Below are 22,696 nucleotides of genomic sequence, written 5' to 3' on the forward strand. Positions count from 1 at the left end.
ACCCAGGACCAAACTTAGAGTGTCTCTGAGCAGGAAACATACTGCGATGAGTTTTTGTACCATTCCTGTGTCTTTGACATCAGAGATGCTGTGATCTCTTGATGAACAAGGGCTACACGGAGTCCCTTATCTATGACCCTGATGTAATTGCTTCTTAAGCAGAACTCCCATTTAGTTCCCTGTTTCTAGCTCCAGATTTATATTATACTCCCTGAGGTACCTGGTAATCAAAGTCTTGAGCCTCCCTGGGGTCCAGTGGAGGAAAATCAGCTTTTCTTCAAGGCTTCACCCCAGGCCTCATCTTCCTGGGTCTGCTGTCAGTCACCACAGTCATCTGTCTGCCTTTCTAAAATTTTGTTGCTACCACCTCCAGTTCCACTCTTTTTCCCTTGTGGGTCTCTGTGTGTGTTCAGTCTGCCAACTTCTAGTCCTGCTGTTGCTCGGTGAACTTGGTTAGGTCCGACAGAATCACTGGGAAAGGTTGTTTAAGCCAAGGCAGAGCAGCCATGCACTCATCTACTCCTGTAAGCCGTGGGAGGAGGAAAAACAGGTAACTGCCTGCCACGCCGTGCCTGGGGCCAGCTGCTATCACCATTTAAATCTCTAGTTCCTCTTGTCTGTCCTTCTCCTTGGCTTTATAGAGTCTTTCCTTTTTCCAAAATTATCCCAGAATTCCCCCAAATTATTTATCTGGCCTCTAAATTGGTTTTCTCCTGATACCGTTTCTCCCTCTGTCTTTCTCCTGATCCTCAGTTCACTAGGCTCAGCCCCACTCCCACCTTCAGGCTTGGATTTCATCCAGGTGGTCTCCTCACAGCTGGGATGGGGGAGGAGCTTTGATGCCGGGGATTCCTAGAAGGAAGGGCAAAGGACTTTAGAGACCGCATAAGATAGCGTTTCTCAAAGCGTGTTCCACGGTGTATCCCTTCCCATCCTCAAGGAAGTGAAATAAAAATTGAAGAGGGCCTTCATGACCAACCACAGAAGTTTGAGAAGCCCCTTTAAAACAAATAGTCACGTTTCTGTACTGCTGGGCTTCTCCGAGTCTTTAATATGTTAACGTGCTTCCTAACTCTTTTAGGAAGGGACTCTAAAATGCAGTTTTAACAAGCTTCATTCATTCTGCTGGTTCTTTCCTTCGGAACCTTTAAACTCCCTGAACCTTTGATCACTTTCATTTGTTGGAAAGTCTCATATGTGCTGTCTCCTTCATCAAAAAAGTCTAACTGAGTACCTTGAATGGTTTATAATAAATTAATGGGATCATTATTCACGTAAAGCTAACCAAATTAGGAAGGAAAGTATGGCTGATTAGGTTACTAAAGTGCTTTGCAGGAATGGCCTAAGCATAAGGGTGGGAAATAACTAGATAAAGTGTCCTCCTTTTTGTGGACACGCCTGTATTTGAAAAGTTACTATTTTTAACACTGAGTGGCCATGAGATCAGGAACAGTGTGGAAAGTGGAGAATATGGTGACTGAAGAGCAATAGAGGGGAACCTCTTGGAAGCCAAAAAAGCATAAATACTTGATTCTCTGAATGAGGAAGAGAAAGGTGCTGCATTATCAAGAATCAGGGATGCTAGTCTCACTCAAAATCTTTATCCATGGCTTTGATGAGAAATTTTGGAGAGCTTCTCTACGCCTGTGGAAGGCAGTGAACTCTTCCAGGTTCTGAGATGCCAAGCTATCAGGAAAAGCCAGAGAGACTTCTTTTGGAAAAAAATAGTAAATGAATTTTAGTTAGGGTTTTTGGCATTTTTTATAGCAGATACGGCTCTTTGAAGCTTACAGTATCTAAAACTCTATGTGATTTTATGGTTTTGATCCTTCTTTGTAAATGTGAGATTCTAGAGGTTAATTACAGCCATAGCTGACATGTGCATGCCGCCTTTTACGAAGCACGTAGAATACTGTGATGCTTTTTGTCTCAGTTGCTGCTGTAGGTGATAGCAGCATGCACTTGCTTTCGATTCCATTTTTTCTTCTTTCTTTTTATCCAGGTCTACCAAAAGCAGCTGTGATCTGTCAGCTGCAGTCTGTGATGGGTTCTGCTGGACTGTGGGCTTTCGGTTGTACTTCTGATGACATCGTTTATATAACTCTTCCATTGTATCATAGTGCCGGATCTCTCCTGGGGATTGGTGGATGTGTTGAGTTAGGTAAGCTTTTATTTTCTATTACGTAAGTTTTCAAAATGCCCAATAATTAGAACTTGTGTTCATTAAAGTTTGAAACTGTCAGTAGAGTTCTGAGTGATTGTGTGCCTTCCATATAATTATAAAATAATATTTATTAAAAGGACACAATTGCATGACATACTCCAGTATAGTCCCGAAGTGGAAAGAGCAGTGACCTGGGAATTTGGCTGTGTGATTGGAGCTGACTGTTGACAGGGCTTCCCTCTCCACGTGGTTGCTCACCCTTCGGTGGTCAACTGTCACCTCCTTAAACAGTGGTAGGAGCCTTCCAAGAGGGTGGACGTGGAAGCTGCCTAGCTCTTAATGCCTCAGAAGTCATAGAGACCATTTCATCTGCATTTTGGTGATCTAAGCAAGTCATAAGCCAGTCCAGATTCAAGATTTGAGGAGTGAGGAGATAGACCCCACCTCTTGAAGGGAGGAGTGGCAGATTCACATTGCAAAGGTAAGTACATAGAAGGAATCGTTGAGGCTATCTCTGCAAACTGTACCCTAGACACCCAGTAAGTCAGTTGGTAGAGCTGGTGACACAGTAGATTCCATTCATAAATATGCTGGGATTATGTGTTTTTCACTAGCTAGCCCAGAAATAATATGTAAATAGGTATCATTCACCATTATTTATATATGTCTAAAATACTATGAAGTACTTTTATAGAATAGTGTACTTAGGATATGATCAATGTCCACAATAAATAAAGATGAGGTCACGACATTGTCATTTTCCTTGGAACATATTCATGTGGCTTACATTGTTATTAAAATTAGTTTGTTAAAATCAGGTTCTGCGTCATCAATGAACCTTTTTGTTGGTGCCATCTTACTAATTCTACCATACTAACTCTCAGCCTCAATATATATTGAGGCTGCTTTAAGGTTTTGAAAATAAATACTGTGTATATATTCAAGGTCAAAAGTAAGTGAATATTCTTGGTCTCTGTGAAGAAGGATGAGCCTTATCTGTATTCATGCTCTAATACTTGCACCTCTCCTAATTATTTTGACTGCTTCTTTCATCCCATGAACTGCAAAAAAATAGATATCTGCAGTCAAAATGTGGAATTAAAACATGAATATTTTTAAAAGATTTATTGGACTGTAAGATTAATGCTTTCAAATGAGCTTAATATAAATGGCCCCTGATGGATTATAAAAGCCTTGAAAGTGAGCAAAAGTGCTCTAGCCAGAGCAACATTATTTGTGTTTTATGTTAATTCTGCCCTTGAAGTTTTTTCCCCCAGTGCCTTTTTATGCCTTTTCTTGTAGGTGCTACTTGTGTGTTAAAGAAGAAATTCTCAGCCAGCCAGTTTTGGAACGACTGCAAAAAGTATAATGTGACTGTGTTTCAGTACATTGGAGAACTTTGTCGCTACCTTTGCAAACAACCTAAGGTAAGAGCAATCGTTATCGGGAAGAAAGTCATTTCAGAAAGAAAAAGTTATCAAGAGAATAAGTAATTTTGTTTATACTCCGTCTTCTTCCAGGACTTAGCTGACTCACAAAGATATATGCAATACCCCAAGATACAATGAATATAAAATAAGTCCAAGAAAATAAAAGGAGAGCTATCTAGGAATGTGCTAAAGTGCTTTATATTGTGACAGGATAAAACAGAACTGCAATCCAGTCCACTTCAGGTTTAGACTGATCACAATTTCTGTAAACACAGCATCCATCTGATTAAGAAATTATTTTCTGTTTACAGAAAGCAGTAATTCCAAGGATGAATTAGATCATCTTGAAAAATACTGTTCTTTCAAAAGAACACACAGAAACTTATGACATTGATTATACTTGTTTTTCTGTTTTTCTCTTTTGAATCAGTGATGACTTTAGAATATCTTTTTTGTTTGATTCTGCTGTAAATTTGAAAAGAAATTTAGCTTTGATTTGCACTTGCCTCTCCACCGAGAGCCACCATTTCCACATTCTTCTGATAAATCACCCTCTTCTGCAAACAGACAGGCGGAGAGAGTTGCCTCAGCCTTACGTTTGTCTTTGTTAGTTTGCTTTTTTGTCCTCACAAGTAATTTTTCTTGTCCTTGTCTCATTTGTGTTTCTAGGTGCTTATTTTTTAACTGTCTGATTTTAAAACATTCTCGAGGTTACAAAGAAGGGCCTCCTTCTGTAATCAAATCAACACCAGCCCCTTGAGGGGTGGTGGTAGAGGGTGCCTGCCTCTGTGGGGCGGGGCAGCGGAGACTGATAACCTGCCCTGGCCTTTGAGAGACACTTTCCCAGGCTAGGCGTCTCTCAGTCATCACCTGAGCGATCATCACATCCGCTTAAGGCGTGGACGGTGGGCTGGATTATCTTCTCTGGCGGCTCAGATGTGAACATTACCCACAGCACAGCTGTGACTAGGCTGGAGGCATTTAAATAAGACTTTACTAAAGACGTGGAGTTACACAGGAGCGATAACACAGAGAAGAGCATGAAATTGGGTGATCTTATTTACCCAATGCTTGTAAATTTAAGCTTGGAGTTTACCATGGAGAGACCTCCCATTTGGCTCCTGACCCACCTCCTTGTGGCAGGAACCACCCTTACTCTTTTTTGAGCCAGGCATGCTTCAAACAGCCATAGAGTCCTTCAATCTATAGCTAAGACAGGGAGTCCCAGAGACATGTTTTAGATCTTTTGGCCTTTATTCTCTTCCAGGAGACTGCCAATATCAGGTTTGCAGTCTTACCTAAAGATTCCCAGTAGAATCATTGTAATGCCACGAACTGACATATTTTCTCTTCTAGTTTTCATTGTATTCTTTGGTAATGTGATATCTCAGCTAGGTTAATTTAAGGATTTAATGCCCTCCAGTAAAATGAAAGCCTCTTCCAGTAAAGGACATAGTAAACACTACCTCATGAACTTCATGGCCGTTTAAACCAGGCCCCCAGCCTTCCTATCTCCTCTCTTTAATAGCAACATTGGTTTTTGCAAGGTCATTTGCTCTGTCAATACTGATTGAATAGTTGGATGCATGCATTAATTTTTTTTTCTAAAGTTTTACCATCTTAAAGGATGCTGTAATTAGTATCTTCAGGCAAGATAGCCAGTCTACGTTCTCAGAAGTGAAGGTAATCAAAGGATATAGCTGTTTTGCTGATTTGTATGGCGTGTTTCCAGCTTGCTGTTCGAAGTGGCTGATGTGATTTAGAACCTCGCTGACCATGTGGGGGGGGGGGGGTGCCCATTGCACCGTAGCTTATTGGTACTGAGTGGTGTTAAAATAGTGGACTTCCAATGTGCCTCATAGAGAACTGGACACTCCTTTAAGTTTCTTCAAAAGTCCATGAAGGATGGAGAACAGGGAGAATAGTCCACCCTTTCAAATCTGGTACATGAAACCCAACTTGTTTGGCCTTCTCAGTAATACTCTGTTTGAACAAAAAAGTCTTTTTTTTTTTTTTAAATGGGAAACATTATTTAGTTTATCTATAATTCTGTAGAGTAGAAACAAACATATTTTTAATTTCTTTATTAAGATGACTGGCAAAGTGGGATCGTTTTCTAGTGTATTTCCCTTTTAAAGTATTTCTTCTGATTTTTTACTCATTTTTCTCTTTGACACATAATGTATTCTTATTCATTTGAGCTATCATTTCATATCATAAAGGGATTAATAGTTTGTCATATTTGCTACAAATTTTTGTTCAAGGTGTGTTTTCCTTTTTTTTTTTTTTTTTAATGAAATGAAGTATTCTTTTCACCTCTCCGAATTTGTAATGCACTCACATTTGGACAACACACTAGTTGCAGAGGATTTGAGAGAACTGAGAATTGAAAGTCGAGTTCCTGATTGCTTTTAGTTGATTAAGTATTTTAATTCTTAACTAAAGTTCTTTGAAGAAAGACTACTATTCATGAAATAATCTCTAAGCATTTACCTGAAGACAAGTTGAGGAGGAGAAAGGGAAATAAATATAGTTTTGCCCAAAAGAAAATGTAATGTTTCTTTTGAGCCGAGATGCACTGTTACCTAACCCCCTCTTGATTTCTCACAGAAGAAGTACCAGCAGGTCCTTGGCATTAAAGACGGGGAAGAAGAGAATGTTATTTTGTGATGACATCTTACTCCTTCGAGGGGACCTTGCTTTTTTGCTGTCCAGTATTCATCCCTGTCAGTGATCTTCCCCTCAGAGGAAGTGGCAGCATCTGTGCAGCCGGCATAGCAGTGGGTTCACGTAGGGTCACAGAGCCAACAAGTGACATGGTCCACACCTCCAAAAAACTAGAATTGCATGTCTCATAAGACATGGCTTAAAGCCCTATTGACATTTATTTCATATAAATCTTTTAAAGAAAGCAAAACCACATATTCTCTAAATGTATTCAGATTTGTTGGCAATCTCAGGGTGAGTAACATAGTCCAAAGGAGACTTACCTGCAGGCAGAAGGCACAGTCTGAATTGAGTGTTTATATGTAGTTGCATAAAAACGTCCTAGGGTTGACTTTCCGTGGCTGGAAGCACTTATCCAGCCCCCACCCAAACCCATCTTTTTTCTCTTTTTAAAAATTCCAGTTACAAAAATTCCCTTGGCATAAACATTGGATGTGCCCCAAACTGCTGGCAGCAGCACAGTTCTTTTTTTTTTTTTTTAAAAAGCCAAGGTACTGGCTCCCATTGCTCATAGAGTTGGGGTAATTATCCTTTTCCTCTGCGGCTAGGAAAGCAGCTCTTCCCCCACTCTCGAATCGTCCAGATATTCTACCTGACTGAAGACCATCATACGTTTTCTCATTGGGTCTAGTTCTCTATTTTCTTAATATTAATTCTGCACTTAATATGAGTCAGTGAGGAATGTGGTTAAACTCTAGACATCAGTGATCCTCTAGGGGATCCTGCTGCAGGATTTAATCTGATTTAAATAACTACCATACCTAGGGATTTATCTGGGAATAGGATCATATGCGACGGTCGTTCATTCATATAAGTAAAATTGTAGGTGTGGGTATACAGGGGCACACAAGACAAACAAAACCCCTTTTCTCGTGTAACTTCCACTCTGGTTTGAGGAGAGAGGAAATACACCAGCAAACATGTGCAGAAAAGTGATTACAGATAATGACAGGTATTTTGAATAAAAAAAACAAAAACAAAAAACACCGGTTGAAGTGATGGAGACCTGTGAGTGGTGGGAGTGGGGCATTGCCAGTTAGACTGAGTGGTTGGGAAGAACAATGCAGTGGTTCCAGAGAATAAAATTTCCAGCAGGGGAGACTGAATGATGCTGACTTACCCTAGATCTCCGAAGCTTATGTATTTATTTTACTAGTTATGTTTTAAATGGGTCTGAAAACAGTCACAGGCTAAGGGGATTGGCATTACTTGTCCCAAATTCAGTACATTACTATTTATTATTTTTTTCCTGTTGAAAGTGGGTATATTAAAAAGGTTCTATTGAACATGTTTTTGTTTTCTTAGTTTCTATGTAATTTCAAGTGTTTTGTCATTATGTTTTCTCCATTCCACATCTTGTGAAAGATACAGTTTCTCAAAGCATTAAGCTTTGGAAACTTTTCTCATCATACTTAGAGACCTCTAAGGAATCATGTTTTTAAATGAATGTGAGTTTTAATTGTTATTTTGATGTTCTGATTTAGTTCCATCACCATTGTCTTCTCTGCAGCACTCAGAACAATTCATTTTGTGTCTAAGACCTAGTTGTTTCAGATATTTATACTTTTTTTTATTCTTTCTTTTCTCTAAATATTTGAAACATATTATTACACGGTTGAGAAAATCAGCTGTCTTTTAGAACCTTTATTTTCTTAAATAAATCAAGGTGTGTTTACTATACTGATATTAGATATGAAAGCATTTAGAAAAGTTGACAACGAAGCAGAACCTTTGTTTTTGCTTAGAAACTACAAATATAGAAAAAATGAGGGACTAAGATAAGAAATAGTTATTAACAACCTAAATGTTAGTAGAATTAGGAGGGAATTAATGTCTGGAAAGTTTTAGAACTGTGTGTATATTAAAGGCTTTTAATAAGTGATAAAATTTTAATGCTTAATGATTCAAATTTCATGGGGAGTGGTACATGTAAAATATACACATCTTTTTCTGTCTATCTGCTTATACTTTTCACGCTGCCATTCCCGTTTAGAATACGCACATCCCTTGTTTGTCAAATTTCCCACCACATGTAGCTTTATGTGAAAAGTCCTCAGGTAGTGTATTGGCTGTGGAATCAAAAGACGCAGGCTCGATTTCAAGCTCTTGCTGTGTGAATTTCTGCTGGTCCCTTATCTTTGAGCCATAGTTCTGGTCTTTATATAAAAAGAGGTAACAATCTGTACTTCTTCTAATTTGACCCTTGATTCTCACCATCCAGTTATGAGATATGTGTGAAAAACTGTAAACTGGGGAGCCCACTACAAATGAAAGTATTTTATTTTCAAATGGAACGTGGTAATGTTTTCCACAAATTTCATTGTAAAATTGGAGTAATTTTTGTGGTGTTAAAAAATAATTGGCTAATAAATCTCATAATTGGCTAATAAATCTCACATGACATTGATTGCAAAAGTCAATTTAGATCATGATGACTTTAAAATAAAACTGTAATAATATTAACATATTAACAATTTTATGATAAACTTGGCACCACAGAAATTAGAAATAAAAATATAAAATCAGAAACTCTGAAAATATTAGGCCTGTTTCCTGTTGGGTTATATACTGTTGTTACTATAAGTGTGGTATGTTAGGATGTGGGGCATGAGAAGGCTGTGTCCCAGGTCTCGGTTGAGCCCCTGGGACATGCCCCGCTAAGTGTGGGTCCTTCGCTTCTCGCAGGAAAGAATTCAAGAGTGAGCCACAGTTGAGTGAAGGTAGATTTATTCAGAGAGCTACATTGAAAGGCAAGAGAAAGGCCACGAGGTGTGGGGGTTGGGTGCTCAGATTAAAAGTAGGTACACACTCCATAGACAGAGTGCTGGACGTCTCCGAAGAGGGAGAGAGAGGGGCGCCCTCGAGGCGCCACGTTGCTGGGTTTTATGGGCTCGGTGGCTTCATATGCTAATAAGTGGAAGGACCAGTCTAAGTAGCCTGGGGAAAGGGCTGGGATTCCCAGGAAGTTGGCCATTTCCCACTCTTTGACCTTTTGTGGCTAGTGTTGGGATTGCCATGGCGCCTGTGGGCGTGTTATTCACCATGTTAGTATATTACAGTGGGCGTATAATGAAGCTCAAGATCTGCTAGAAGTTAAATCTCTCATCATCCTGAGCCTCAAGGCCTACTGGGGGTTGAATCTTTCACCATTCTGGTGTTAACTGCTGTGGCATTCCTTGGATGGCTGTGCCCTGCCCCCTTCCTGTCTCAGCTCAGATGTTGAGACTGATGATGCCACACGTGCATCAGGAGAATCTGAACAAGTTATTTACTCACATAATGAGGCTTTCTGGGGAGAACAGGGCAGGGTCCCAGGCAGGTCCAAAAATGGCTTACGAGAGCAGGGAAAGAGACTGGTTCAGCTTTTATTGTGGTAAGGGGGTGGCACTGAAGTGAGGGGTCTTGTGCACACGGAGCTGCTAGTGTGCTTTGAATTTCCTGTTGGTGCCAGAGGAAGGAGCACTGGGCCTTCTCAGTAGCTTACCCAGATACAGGGCAGAGAAAGAAAGGGGAGTCGGGGGTGGGGCTTGAAAGCTGTCAGCTGTCAAACATCGAGAATGGAGTTAGACTCATGACAGTGTTTGTCTCCTAGTCTCCTTTCACTGCTTTGTTTCCTTCTTAGGACTTATTACTCCATTCCATATTTTATAGATAATTTTTTTCTTTATTCTCTTTCAATCTCCCTCACTCCTGATGATTATATAGTTCCAGGAAAGCAGAGAGTTTATCTTTTTATCTAAAGTTATATCCTCAGTACTAAGAATGCTGCCTAACACAGAGATGCTCAATAAAAATTTGTTGAATTATTTTTAAAAAAATAAGACAACAGATGTAATGAGACCGGTTGCTGGGGTACTTACATGTTCATGACCAGCACTGTCTTCCCCTAGTCCCAGACCTGCAAGGGAAGCTCAGTTTCAATCAGAAAGTCAGAGTTCCTGGAGAGGACAGAGTCCCATGAAAGAGTCTGCATGAATCGAAGTTGGCCTCGTGACTTGGAGGGTGTCAGGCCATTGCTGCCCCCAGCTCAAGCAGAAAGTCTCTTGCTAATGGTCTGCTGCACTTTCCAGAAGATTAATGAGTGACTCGTGCTAGTTGTGGCCCAGGTGACCCTTTTCCTGGGTTTTCAGAGAAGATCAACACCCTTTTATGTCTGCACAGCATTTTTTTTAGGTTGATTAACAGAGTCATTTGGGTTAAAGCCAAGTTTTGCAGTACACTTGGAGCTGGTCTTTCTCTGCAAGGCACAGTGTCTCTGATCTGAAGCATCACTCTCCTCCCACTTCTGGCTCTGCCCAGAGCTGCCAGGGTAGAGATCACCCTTGCAAAGTAAGTGGTCTGAAAATGGTAATCCTGTTTACATTACTGTTACAACCAAGAAATGAGTTTGAAATAAGCTCACGATGTGGTTGCTTTCTGCAGTAACATTTGAGATCACAGAGGTCTCTCCTAGCTGCTATTTATGACTTAAAATGGTTTGCTGAACTGGTGACCGTCACATCTGAAACCGTGGCCTGCCCCGACCCAGACTGGAAAGGCAACTCGATGAAGACTTCTAGGCGTAGCGGAGTCCGCACTGTCCTAGCCTCACAGGCCTCTCCTTTTAAGTCCTCTCAGGTCCTTTCTCAAGAGTCCCCCGCCCTCTCCCCCATCATTCCTTTCCTGCTTCGGTATACAACTCTGCAATTTTGTGCCTCTTTTCCTGTCTCACAATTCTCTGGTATCCTGTTTGCAGTTCAGGTTACTTTGTCTCTCTTCTGTGATACCCGCTGGGCTGGCTCCCTGTATTTTTCCAGTGTATTATATTGAAGTGTCTGTGAAGGAGGCAAACTGTTGGGATGTGTAGTGTTTCTTCTTATCACAGGGGGTGTGTGGGTGTGATACACGTGCATGTGTAATTATCAGTGGATTTTCGGAAGAAGAGGTCTATGGCTAAATAGAGTCAGGATGGAAGAATCATAATCCCTAGCTTGTGTTATTATATAGTTTGGATGATCCTCCAGGAATTAGACCATATTTTGGTGCATTAAGCAGCGAGTTATCCAGCCCTGAAGGCAGAAATGATTTGCCTCTTTGTTTTCACTTTGAATTGATGTTTCTTTTTTGTCTCTCCCTCTATCAGCAGCCAGTCTGTTTCCTGAGAAATCAAGGTTGATACAGAATTACCTGTACTGAAGCAGAGCTTCCAGAGTTTCACTTTTCACAGGCATTAAAGAGGCTATTCAGCCTGGGTATGTTATAGATTCTCTGAGTAGGATTAAGCACATGTTCTGGAAGAAAGAGGCTTTGTTTGTAAGGAGCATTGTTAGAGACCTGCCTGTTTCAGCAAATGAACAAATAAATCTGTGCCTGGGTAGGAGGTAACTATAGTTCACTGCCTTGAATATAGCAACTCAACAGACACTGTTGGGAAGCAGCTCCCAAAGGACGTTCTGAAGGAACAAGAGCTTTGGTGCAAATAAATTCACGTGGCTCCTTCACTGGTATAAGCGCATCATTTTGATACGTGGCGCAGAAAGCCAGAGGGAAGTCGGTCTCCTGAGATCCGTGACCCTAGGATCTCCACAGTAAAAGCTCTGACTCATTCAGCACATTCGCTCTTAAATTTCAAACAGGATTTTGAAAGGCTGAGGATGAAACAAGTCCTTTCTGTGTACTGTGAAATGGACTTACTCTGTGTGTGTGTGCAGGTGGACACGCAGGTTTTGATTGCTTCGCGTTACTGAAAGCGTGCTTGGCGAAATACAGCAGGAACTTCTGAGGGTTTGCAAGCTGATTTCTCCCCCCCCCCCCACCTTCCTTCCTGATTAAAATGAGATAATACTGCAATGTGGACATAGGGGCGAGAGCATATTCACTCCGTTGCTTCTCCTGATTTGACTGAAAATGTGTTTTTGGTTCCCGTCCCGCACTCTGGATTTCTCAGTCTCTCTCTGCCTTGGTTTTGGTTCTGCTTATTTGCATGTGTCTCTTTCTGTGTATCTCAGTGCCATTGTCTCTGCAGCTGGGTGTCCATGTTCATGTGTCTCCATGTGTATCTGTGTTTAGTTTATCCCTCCCTCCCTTCCTTCCTTTCCTTCTTTCTTTCTTTCTGCCTTTCTTTCTGTGTGTGTGTGTATGTGTGTGTGTGTGTGTGTGTGTCTGCGGGGAGTGGGTAGAGAGAATCTCTGTGCCTGCATCTTTGTCTCTGTATCTCACTCTCAGTGTGTGATGTGGATCTCTGTCTCTGTGAACGGGTCTCACTTTGCATCCTTACGTTAAGTGTGTGTGAGTTTCGGCATCTCTGAGTAACTCCGTGTTTCTCTCACATGGGGGTCCTTCTCAGCTGCTGCGTATGTCACTCTGTTTATGTGCATCTGTTTCACTCTGTCCGTTTCTCTGTTTTGTTCCTGTTCTCTCTCACTTCCTTTCACTTTCACTCTTTCCTGCTGTCTCTCCTGCTCTCTCTGACTCTCCATCTCTTTGTCTCTCTCTGTTCCTTAGTCTCTGCCACTCTGTGTGTTTCTCTGTGTGTAGATGTTATATACTCATTCATTCATTTACTGGTACCTGTATTTATGCCTACTCTCTTCATTCCATTCCCAACACAGCTTAGATGTCCAGTGACATATAGGTAGTAACCTCAAAAGTCAGAAAGAATGAAAAGGAATAAGAATTTGTTATAAAGAATTTTTGAGGGGACTTACAGACCAAGAGGAGATTTTAAAGTAGGTGGGCATTAGGGAGATTTTGTTGTATTTGGATGAAGCACTGCTTGACTCACAAGAACTTCAAAATGGACATACATGTAACTAGTAACCTCAGACCCTACTCCCAATTCCCATTTTTTCCAGGGTTACTTTTTAAGGCTCCTTTTGCCAATCGTGATGATCTTTTCTTCCTCATGTTTGTCTTTCTGCTGATCCTCCTTTTCTGGTACTCTGACCATAAGCTGGTTCCCCCCTCATATCACCTTTCATCTGGACCACTTCGGCTGCTGTCCTTGACTCCTGCCAGTCTCCCCGTCTGCCGTGCCGGTTGGTGCCTGGTTAATATTGTCAATTCTTTGGGCTCTGCCTGATGCCCTCCCTTGGCTTCCGTTCTTTCAGGGTCACCAAAAGAGCTTCACATCAATAGCTGGGTAGCCTTTTTACAAAGATTCATCTGACCAATATTTTGCCCACCTACCAATATGATCAATGTGCAGAAGCAGCTCTTCACCTGCTTAATAAGTAAAACCAAATCCCAGTTATTTCCTGTGAAATGAAGCCCTTCTTAAGAAAGAAACATAAAATGACCTTACGTGAGAATCTGAATGAGGAAATTTAATGAACCAGTATTTGTAGCACTGGTGCGTTCTCCAGCTAACCAGGTGGTGCATAATGTGTGTTAATGTGAAGAAGCTGTTGCCTTTTAGACTTTATTTATAATTTAGGGCAGAGATCAGCAAGGATTTTCTGTAAAGCACCACTTTAGTACATATCAGGCTTTGTGGATCATACTGTCTCTGTCACAGCTACTTAATTCTGCCACTGTATTGCAAAAGCGACGATAAACAATTCATTTAAGTGGGTTGACAGTGTTCTAATAAAGCTTTATTTACAAAAACAGAAACTAGGCTGGATTTGTACCCTGCGGGCTATAGTTTACTAATCCTTGATTAAACCTTATGATAATATCTTACTGTGTATTTTATATATATATTAGGTAAAATTTCCATTCCTGTGAAAACTAGTTTTTAAAGCTTTTAATTAGCTAATTAATTAATTTTCTCTGTCTCTTTCCCCATATATGTATATGCATATGTATGTGTGTGTATGCCAAAACTAACTTTTGATTATCTTTTGATTTTGTTGCAAAACTTTATATAATTTTTATATTAATATTATAGAAAGAAGTAATATGATTTTCATATGTATATATTTCCATGCGCATAATTTTAATCATAGATTATATCTCAGTAAACTGTAAAATATCCCTTTATATCCCTTATGTCAATTGTATCATTCATATTTTATTCTTTTAGGAGTGCTTGTGTTTGGATTCTCAGTTATCTTTTAAAGGAAGATTTTAGAGAATTGTTTAAAAGTAATTTGTGTACATGTGCTTACTGAATTAGCTTAAAGATGTTTGTAAAATTTTAGGACCTTCTATTTGTAAGTCTTTGGATAAGTACAGATGAATAAATTTAAAATTAAAGCTTTCAGGGAGGGCGTAGCTCAGTGGTAGAGTGCATGCCTTGCATGCACGAGGTCCTGGATTCGATCTCCAGTCCCTCCATTAAAAAGTAAATAAATAAGTAAACAAACCTAATTATCTCCCCCCAACAAATAAGTAAATAAATAAAATTAAGCTTTCATGAAGTCTAAATTAGCCATAAATGAGACAAATTATTATATGAAATTTTAAAAGTTATGCCTTTCTCACAGAGTTAATTCTAGAGGAATATAGTAGTTAAATGTAAAGAAGAAAACAACAAAATAATCTGTCAATTTTTTTGGCTATGGGATGCAAAAGGAGATTTTTAGTCATAGGTAGAAATGTTAAGAAGAGAAAGGAATAATATAGTTAATTATAAAAATAAACACACTGAATAAAAATATTAAAAACAAAAATCAATTAAAACAAATACTATTAAAATAGTGTTAACTTATTGATACATCATATTACAAGCATTCAACTTGCCTAAAATCAAAGAAAAACAAAGTAAATACATAAAAATACATTGCTTATCAAATTAGTGAAGTTTTTAATTAAACAAAATTCTTTAGTTCTAGTGTATTGAGGAGATATGATGTAAATAGGATGCCCTTTGTATACAACAATTTGGTAACAAAGTCCTAAAAAAATTTACAACTATTAGCTTCTTCCAGGAACACATGCTAATGTGATGCAAAAATTTATAGACAAGATATTCACTTAGTATTACTTATAAGGGTAAATATTTGAAAATAATGTGGCTATCTAAAAATAGATACTGGTAAATAGTGTTATAATGATCTGATAATTATAAAAATAGGTAAATTCGTGTTTTTGAAATATAGGATCTAAGAGCCTAGAACAGTGTTTATAAAATAAAATACATAGCTCTACACAGAGTGTGATTATTACTCTTCTTGTGTGTATGAATATATAAAATAATAATGTTGATGTAGCAGGATTAGAGATTATTTTTATTTCTTTTTTTTTTTTTTTTTGTATTTTCCAAAGTTTCTATGATGTGCATGCATTCCAACATCAGAAGAACTACACATTCTCTTTTCCCCCACATGCTGAATAATGAATCAGCTGATCTTTCCTCATACTCTCAAAGCATGATCTTTTAGGTTATTTTTTTTTTCGAGAGGAAAACAGAATAAAGATACCTTGAGAGTTATATGAATGGATTTGATGTTTCTAGGTAAAAGCCCCATCCTAGTTGTGATCATTTTATTTTCTATACTAGTTGAATCATTTTTGGATGAATACTTATTCTTATGTAGTAAGCTTTTATAGCTATAGCCCACACAGGTTAAAGCCTCTGGAATTTGATTTGTAAACCACCGTCTTGGTTTTCCAGAGTATGCCAGCACATTTTATAAATAATGATACTTGCTAAAACTCATCTCTGACCTGAGAAGTATCCAAGAGTCATGCCATATAAAAGACTGTTCTCTGTTCAAGCAGGGTAAACCCTAAGATTTGTAGTGCTGTTGTTTTACATAGGGAAATGGCAGTGGAAAATCCAGGAGCCAGTTGCGTGCCAGACAGGCAGTACTGGACATGCTCATAGGAGATGGGAACCCGGACAAAACTGCTCAGGGTTATATTTAGTGGTAGAAAAGAATCCTTTGTCTTGGAAGGAGCTACTCTGGTTGAGTAAGTTTCTTCTTCCTTCTGTGAGATATTTACCTTGAACCCCATTGCTGTGGGCCTAAGGAAGACAGCAAGTCAGAGTGTTAATTCCAATGTATCCACAGTCTTGACTGTCTCTTATTTTATTTTTTAAATTCATTTTTATTTTATTAACTTAGTACCTTTATAGTTTAAAAAAAATCAAATGGTGCTCTCAAAATAAACATTACCCCCCCACACACACCTCTATCAATACTTGGTCTCTAGGGGTCAGCATCTTTAATTATTTTAAGATATTTCAGGTTATTATTTACTTACATACTTCTCATTAAAATACGTATGTTAGTGTTTCTTCATTTTTCAGTTTTCACTGTCATCCACCTGGCTTCCTACTTATATATTCACATATATTTATTTCTTGTTTCCTCTGCGGCACAAGTATAATTATGATCATTTAAAAATATGTTGATAATCAATTTTTCAATTATCAAAATTATAGCATATACATTTTATTCATAGCTGACACAGAATGTATTCAAAATATAATAGCTGTGTTTAACATTTTATTCATGGTAACAATTGACTTTTTAAAATTTTGCTTTCTAAATGCCTGTGACTAATTCACCTCAAACACTCTATCATAGCTGAAATTTCTCAGTATGACTTAACAGTACTTCAAGTGTTTTTAATCAATTTTATTTATTTAGAAAAAATATTCCTCCTGGATATCATCCAGAATCAGTCATTGTCCTACCAAAGGTGAACAATATTCTCATTTCTTCCTCTAAAGATTACTTTGGCTCTGAGGTCTCACCATTTAGTATTCAGACTTTCCTTTAACTCTTCTGTTTTCAGTAGATTCTTCAACCTGAAATGGTGTCTGGTTGGACTTCCCCAGAGAGTGAGTCTCCAGTATTTGGCCAATGTGTTGAGAAGGCAGAAACCCCCACGTGCATTGTGTGTATTAGGGGTGCCACTGCTTCTTAAACCAATTTCCAACCAAGCCTTCTGCCTTCCTCATTCTTTTGATGCTTCCTTGATACTCTCAGGAGCAGGTGTTGTGCTCCCAACTGCAGGCTTAATATTCGGAATTATCCACTCTGCTTAGTCACATGCCTCTTTGTCTAGACGCTGTTCGGATTCCAAAATCACCTTTCATTCCCATTCTTTTTGTTTTTGCGAGTTAATAGATTAAAATCTTTCCTTTAAGACTGAGATGGAGTAGAGATAAAGAATGTGTGTATTGGATTGTTTCTAATTGTTAACATCAGGGGCATTGATTTCTCTATTGTAATTGCTGATTTATTATTGTTTCTTGTTATTTTGTATTACTTTTGTAAGGATGGAAGTACCTTCAGAGGGAATCATGGTTTACCATGACTGAGCTGATAATATAGTCTTACTCTAATTTTTATTGAAGTATAATGACATAAAATACTATATTAGTTTCAGGTGTACAACATAGTGATTCAATATTGGTATATATTACAAATTAATCACCAAAATAAGTCTAATTAATAACCATCACCATTCATAGCTGCAAATTTTCTTTGATTTCTTGTGATGAGAATTTTTAAGATTTTCAGTTGACCCTTGAAGAACACAAGTTTGAACTGCTTGGATCCACTTATACACAAATTTTTTTTTAATAGTGAATATCACAGTACTACATGATCTATACTTCTTTGAATCGCAGATGTGGAACTTGGTATACTGAGGGTCAACTGTAAGTTATAGACAGATTTTCTGCTGTGTGGAGGGTCCTTGCCCCTGATTCCTATGGTTATTCGAGGGCCAACTCTACTCTCTTAACAACTTTCAAATATGCAGTACAGCATTGTTGATCATAGTCACCACGCTGTATGTTATATCCTCATGACTTATTTATTTATGTAACTGGGAGTTTGTACCTCATGACCCTTTTCACCCATTTTTGGCTATTCCCCACCCTGTCCCTGGTAACCACCAATATGTTCTGTGTTCAGGGTTGGGGTTTTTCTTGTTGTTGGTTTTTTTTTTTTTAGATGCCACATATAAGTGAGATCATATAGTATTTGTCTTTTTCTGACTTATTTCACTTAGCAAAATGCCCTTAGGGTCTAAGCATGGTGTCACTAAAGGCAAGATTTCATTCTTTTTATGGATGAATAATATTGCATTATGTATATATACTACCTTTTCTTTATTCATTCATCTATTGATGGACATTTATGTTGCTTCCATATCTAGGCTACTGTAAATAATGCTGCAGTGAAAAATGGGGTGTGTGTATCTTTTAGAATTAGTGTTTCTGTTTTCTTCAGATAACTATCCAGGAGTGGAATTACTGGATCATATAATAGTTCTAGTTTTAACTTCTTGAGGAGCCCTCTAAACTGTTTTCCATGGTGGCTGCGCCAATTTGCATTCCCACCAGCAGTGCACAAGGGTTCCATTTTCTCCACATCCTCACTAGCACTTGTTATTTCTTGTCTTTTTGATAATAGCCATTCTGACAGGTATGAGGTTCTACTTTTTCATTAGAATATAATTCATGTTAATTAACATCATGCTTATCAAATACAGAATAAAACATAGTTCTATTTTGTCCTTTAATTCTAAAAGATGAGAATATTGTACATTCAAAAATAATAGTAACAAATAGTTGTAACATTTGCAAGCCCAATGTTATGGTGAGTAGATGACCTCAGTTTATTGTTTCCCATGTGCTCAGCAATGGGCTTAACTGTATACTGCAGTGTACAAGTGAGATAGGGATGGTCATCAGTTTTTGCAGATGAGCAAACTGAGAATCAGAATGGTATTCAGAGTATTTATTCAGCCTCTGGGTCAAAATTATATGTGTAATAAAGGATGGAGCTGAGACCACAAACTCAAGTGCATTGTTAAATTTTTTAAAGGAATGCTTTTTTCCCCAAAATATATTCTCTTCCTTATGTGATCTTTACCAAAATAAGGCTTCAGTAAGTCATCTGGAATTTAGGAAGCTATTTTGCCAGATACAGGAAAATAAAAGCTTTATTACTCTGGTCCAGTGTTAGTTTCATGAGCTTTAGACACAGTTCTGCAGCTGACTTACATATTTTTTTTATTTCCTGTCCATTATTGCACATATGCAACTTACTTCTGGATATCTGCCGTATATGTAATAGTAATGAAAAAAAATTGGCAACTAGAATTAATAAAATACAAGTAAAATCTTTTCTTCTAACAGAGAGAAGGAGAAAAGGATCACCGGGTGCGTTTGGCAATTGGAAATGGCATACGGAGTGATGTATGGAGAGAATTTTTAGACCGATTTGGAAATATTAAGATGTGTGAGCTTTATGGAGCTACTGAAGGAAACATTTATTTCATGAATCACACCGGGAAAATTGGAGCAGTCGGGAGAACGAATTTCCTTTACAAAGTATGTACAATATTTTCTTTACGAAAATAGAGGTCAGCTAACCTCTCCTCTAGACTTTGTGCTTGTAAATTATGGTGAATGTTATCACTTCTTTAAATTGAGAACTTTTATAAATAACATAGTGGCCTCTGGGTGAACTGTGGTGTCAGAGAGTGTGAAAACCTCAAGTATCTCCCATGTTTTCCTTCTGTAAAACGGGAATAATGATACCTAATTCTTTTGTTCGGTTTTCAAATTTAAGTATACAATGTATAAACAGCAAGTGTAGGTCCTGGTGTGTATTAATTTGACTCTTTCCATTTTCCTTGAGTATTTTCAATCCACTACTTTACTTACCTTTCATTTTTACACCACTAAAATTATGTGTAGGCTTCTAACATATGGTTCCTTTAAAAACTATGTCAAGATAATCACTAAAATTTTAAAAGCATCCAAAAAAAAATCACCTTCTTAGTAGTAAAAGATAGCTGATTTCTCAATAGCAGCCGTGAAAGACAGCAGATAGTGGACAGATATCTTCAACTGGCTTGGTGAAAATAATTATCAAAATAGAATTTATACTCAAAAATAGTATTTTTAAAGAGTAAAAGTGAAAGTAAAGAACACAGTCTCAAGATTTGTATAGTAAAATTTATGTAATAATTTCAAAGGAACATAAGCAAACAAACCCAGGCTCACAGCAGGGTATTTTATTATAGCTCCTTCAGTATTTGGTAGAACAAGCAAAATAAATTTTTTTCAATGATATAGCATATTTGAATAATACAGTAAATAAACTACTTGAACTAATGATCATATGTAGGACACTGCATTTAAAACCTGCAGACTATCCAGTTTTTCAGGCATTTATGAAACATTCCCGAGGATTACAGGGCCACTTAGGGAATTCCAGCAAATTTCAAAGGACTGGATATACACGGGCACTGTTCTTTGACAGCCGTTTAATTAAGACAGAAACAAATGCTCTAAATGACTGCTAGGTTATATCCTATATATCTGGAAATAAAAATCTCTAAATTTCCATGAGCCAATGAAAAAAATCATAATAAAAATAGGAAAATAAATTTGAGCTGTATCGTAATGAAAATGTTACATTTCAAAACTTGTGGACTCAGATAAGAATAGCTGAAAATTAGTGAGCTAAATCTCCATTTCTATTAGTTAATTTAAAAAATGAAAGTAAACTCAAAGAAAATAAAAGGAAGAAAAGGATCAGGAGCATAAGTTAAAGGAAGAGAATAGAAACACTTAGCGAGGAATACCAAAGTAGATAAAAATTTCATTCTTGTAAAGAAATAGACACAAAGCTGGTACAAACGGCTATACTGTTTGAAAGTAAAGAAGGTGCAAACTCCTTTTATAATACATTCTTTGGGATTTTGATGGTCTTGTTAACATCTCAGAAATGCATCCACATTCTGAACAAAACTGATTTGAGGAAAGTCAGTGCTGATATTACTGAATTTTACATTCTTTACAGTTAATTTTCTCAATGCCTTGCACTGGTTCCATGAAAAATTTGGTATTCAGGTTAAAGCCTGTAGGTGAAGTTGAGTCGTTCCAAAGTAACCCTGCAATAAGAGTACAATGAAGATTTCTATTTTATATTACTGGCTTGACTTCCTTACAATTTTCTTAAGACTTCAATTCTCTATTAGACTCTAATTATGTCCATAATGCAAGAAGTCATGATTGCCTCCAATTTATTTGGAAAACTTCTGGTTTTCAGCTCATTTTGGATTTTTTTTCAGCTTGGAAATGAAAAAAAGAAACTCAGTATATGAATTCTAGTCTTTTATTGTTTAATTTGCATGTTATTTCATTACATAGAAGGTAATCAGAAAAAGTTGGACCAATAAATGTTTCACAGGTATGTGGGGAGATTTGATAAATTGTTAAATATAAAATTTAAACCCATTGTAGGCTTAACACTTACCATCTCAGGGAGAAATCAGCCTCTAAACGGGGACAGGATGTTAGAAGGGAAAGAAAAAGATGAGGCAGCAACAGAGAGTTCCTGTGACTTAAATGTCCTCCTTGTGTGCTATGCTTACTATTCAAATGCATGAAACGGAAGGGACGTATGTCCCAAAGATGCCCCCAAAGCAAACAGTATAACACATTTCATGACAATGCATTTGAGAGACAAATTCAGATAAAAGTTGCGGACTGTCTTCTTTTTTTCTACATCCAGAAATAGTAATTGGCAAGGAACAAAAATGAAATCCATGGAGGAAATTAAACTTGAAAAAGAGGGAGAAATGAATCTAAATAAAAAGCAGCTAAAAAAAAAATGTGGATGTAAATCAAAATAATAAGTCCCCCAAAATGGCCAGGAAATGTTTAGAAAAATAATTTCCCATAGGTTCAAAAAATTGCAATAATATTCTTTTTAAAAGTAAGAGCTTAAAGGAAAGAAAAGTGCAAGGAAAACATAGATCAACAAAAGGGAAGTAGGCATACTCAACCCAAAGAAAAAAATAAAAGGGAAAAATGAAAATGTTACAGAGAGAGAAACCACAATGAAGGAATTAAAAAGAGCAAGACTGTGATCATTGATGGGATTAAGGGCTCCCACAAACACAGTGTAAAGAATAAGCAAATAATAATGTAAAATAAATTTCAAAGATAAATTTCCAAAACATAGACAGTGATCTGACATGTGCCTAATTCATGGTCCTGCAGGAAAAAAAAATTATTGGAAACTTAATAGAAGAGAACTTCATGAAAATAAAGACTTAAATCTTCAACAAAAGGGTACATTGTGTTCCATGAGGGTGGGGTGGGAAATAAGGAACAGACGATCAGCAGAAAATATATTCTGGTGAAATTACTGAACGTAAATTAAAGAGTCAGAAGGATATGTTAAAGCAGAAAAAGCATAGGATGTGCAAAGTGTAGAGTAAACTTGGGAAATGTCTCAGGTGTCTCTCAAAACAAACTCTATACACTCAAGGCCAAAAAAAAAAGGGAAAGTAATGTTTTCATCTAAGAATTTTAGTTCTGACACAGTTGTTCTTCAAATATAAAGGCAATAAGTAGTTGTTCTCAAACTTTAAAGAAATCAGAGAATGTAATTCCCATGTATTTACAGGAATGTAATACTTCTTTATATTTACTGAATGAAATTTTCTGGTTGACCTGAAGATAAAG

General features: G+C 37.6%; 1 protein-coding gene and 1 non-coding gene across 2 annotated transcripts in view; both read left to right on the forward strand.

The window, feature by feature from the left end:
- The window catches only part of SLC27A6 (solute carrier family 27 member 6), a 51,189-nt gene that overhangs the window by 16,006 nt on the left and 12,487 nt on the right, over positions 1-22,696 (forward strand). Inside the window, exons 3-5 of the mRNA XM_006191460.3 lie at positions 2,003-2,161; positions 3,467-3,591; positions 19,349-19,543. Coding sequence (XP_006191522.2) covers positions 2,003-2,161; positions 3,467-3,591; positions 19,349-19,543 — 479 coding nt within the window. The remainder of the gene's footprint in view (positions 1-2,002; positions 2,162-3,466; positions 3,592-19,348; positions 19,544-22,696) is intronic.
- Positions 14,508-14,580, forward strand: TRNAA-UGC. Its single transcript has one exon. It is a non-coding gene; the product is annotated as a tRNA-Ala (tRNA).

The sequence above is a fragment of the Camelus ferus genome, chromosome 3 (assembly GCF_009834535.1).
Source record: "Camelus ferus isolate YT-003-E chromosome 3, BCGSAC_Cfer_1.0, whole genome shotgun sequence".
Lineage (NCBI taxonomy): Eukaryota > Metazoa > Chordata > Mammalia > Artiodactyla > Camelidae > Camelus > Camelus ferus.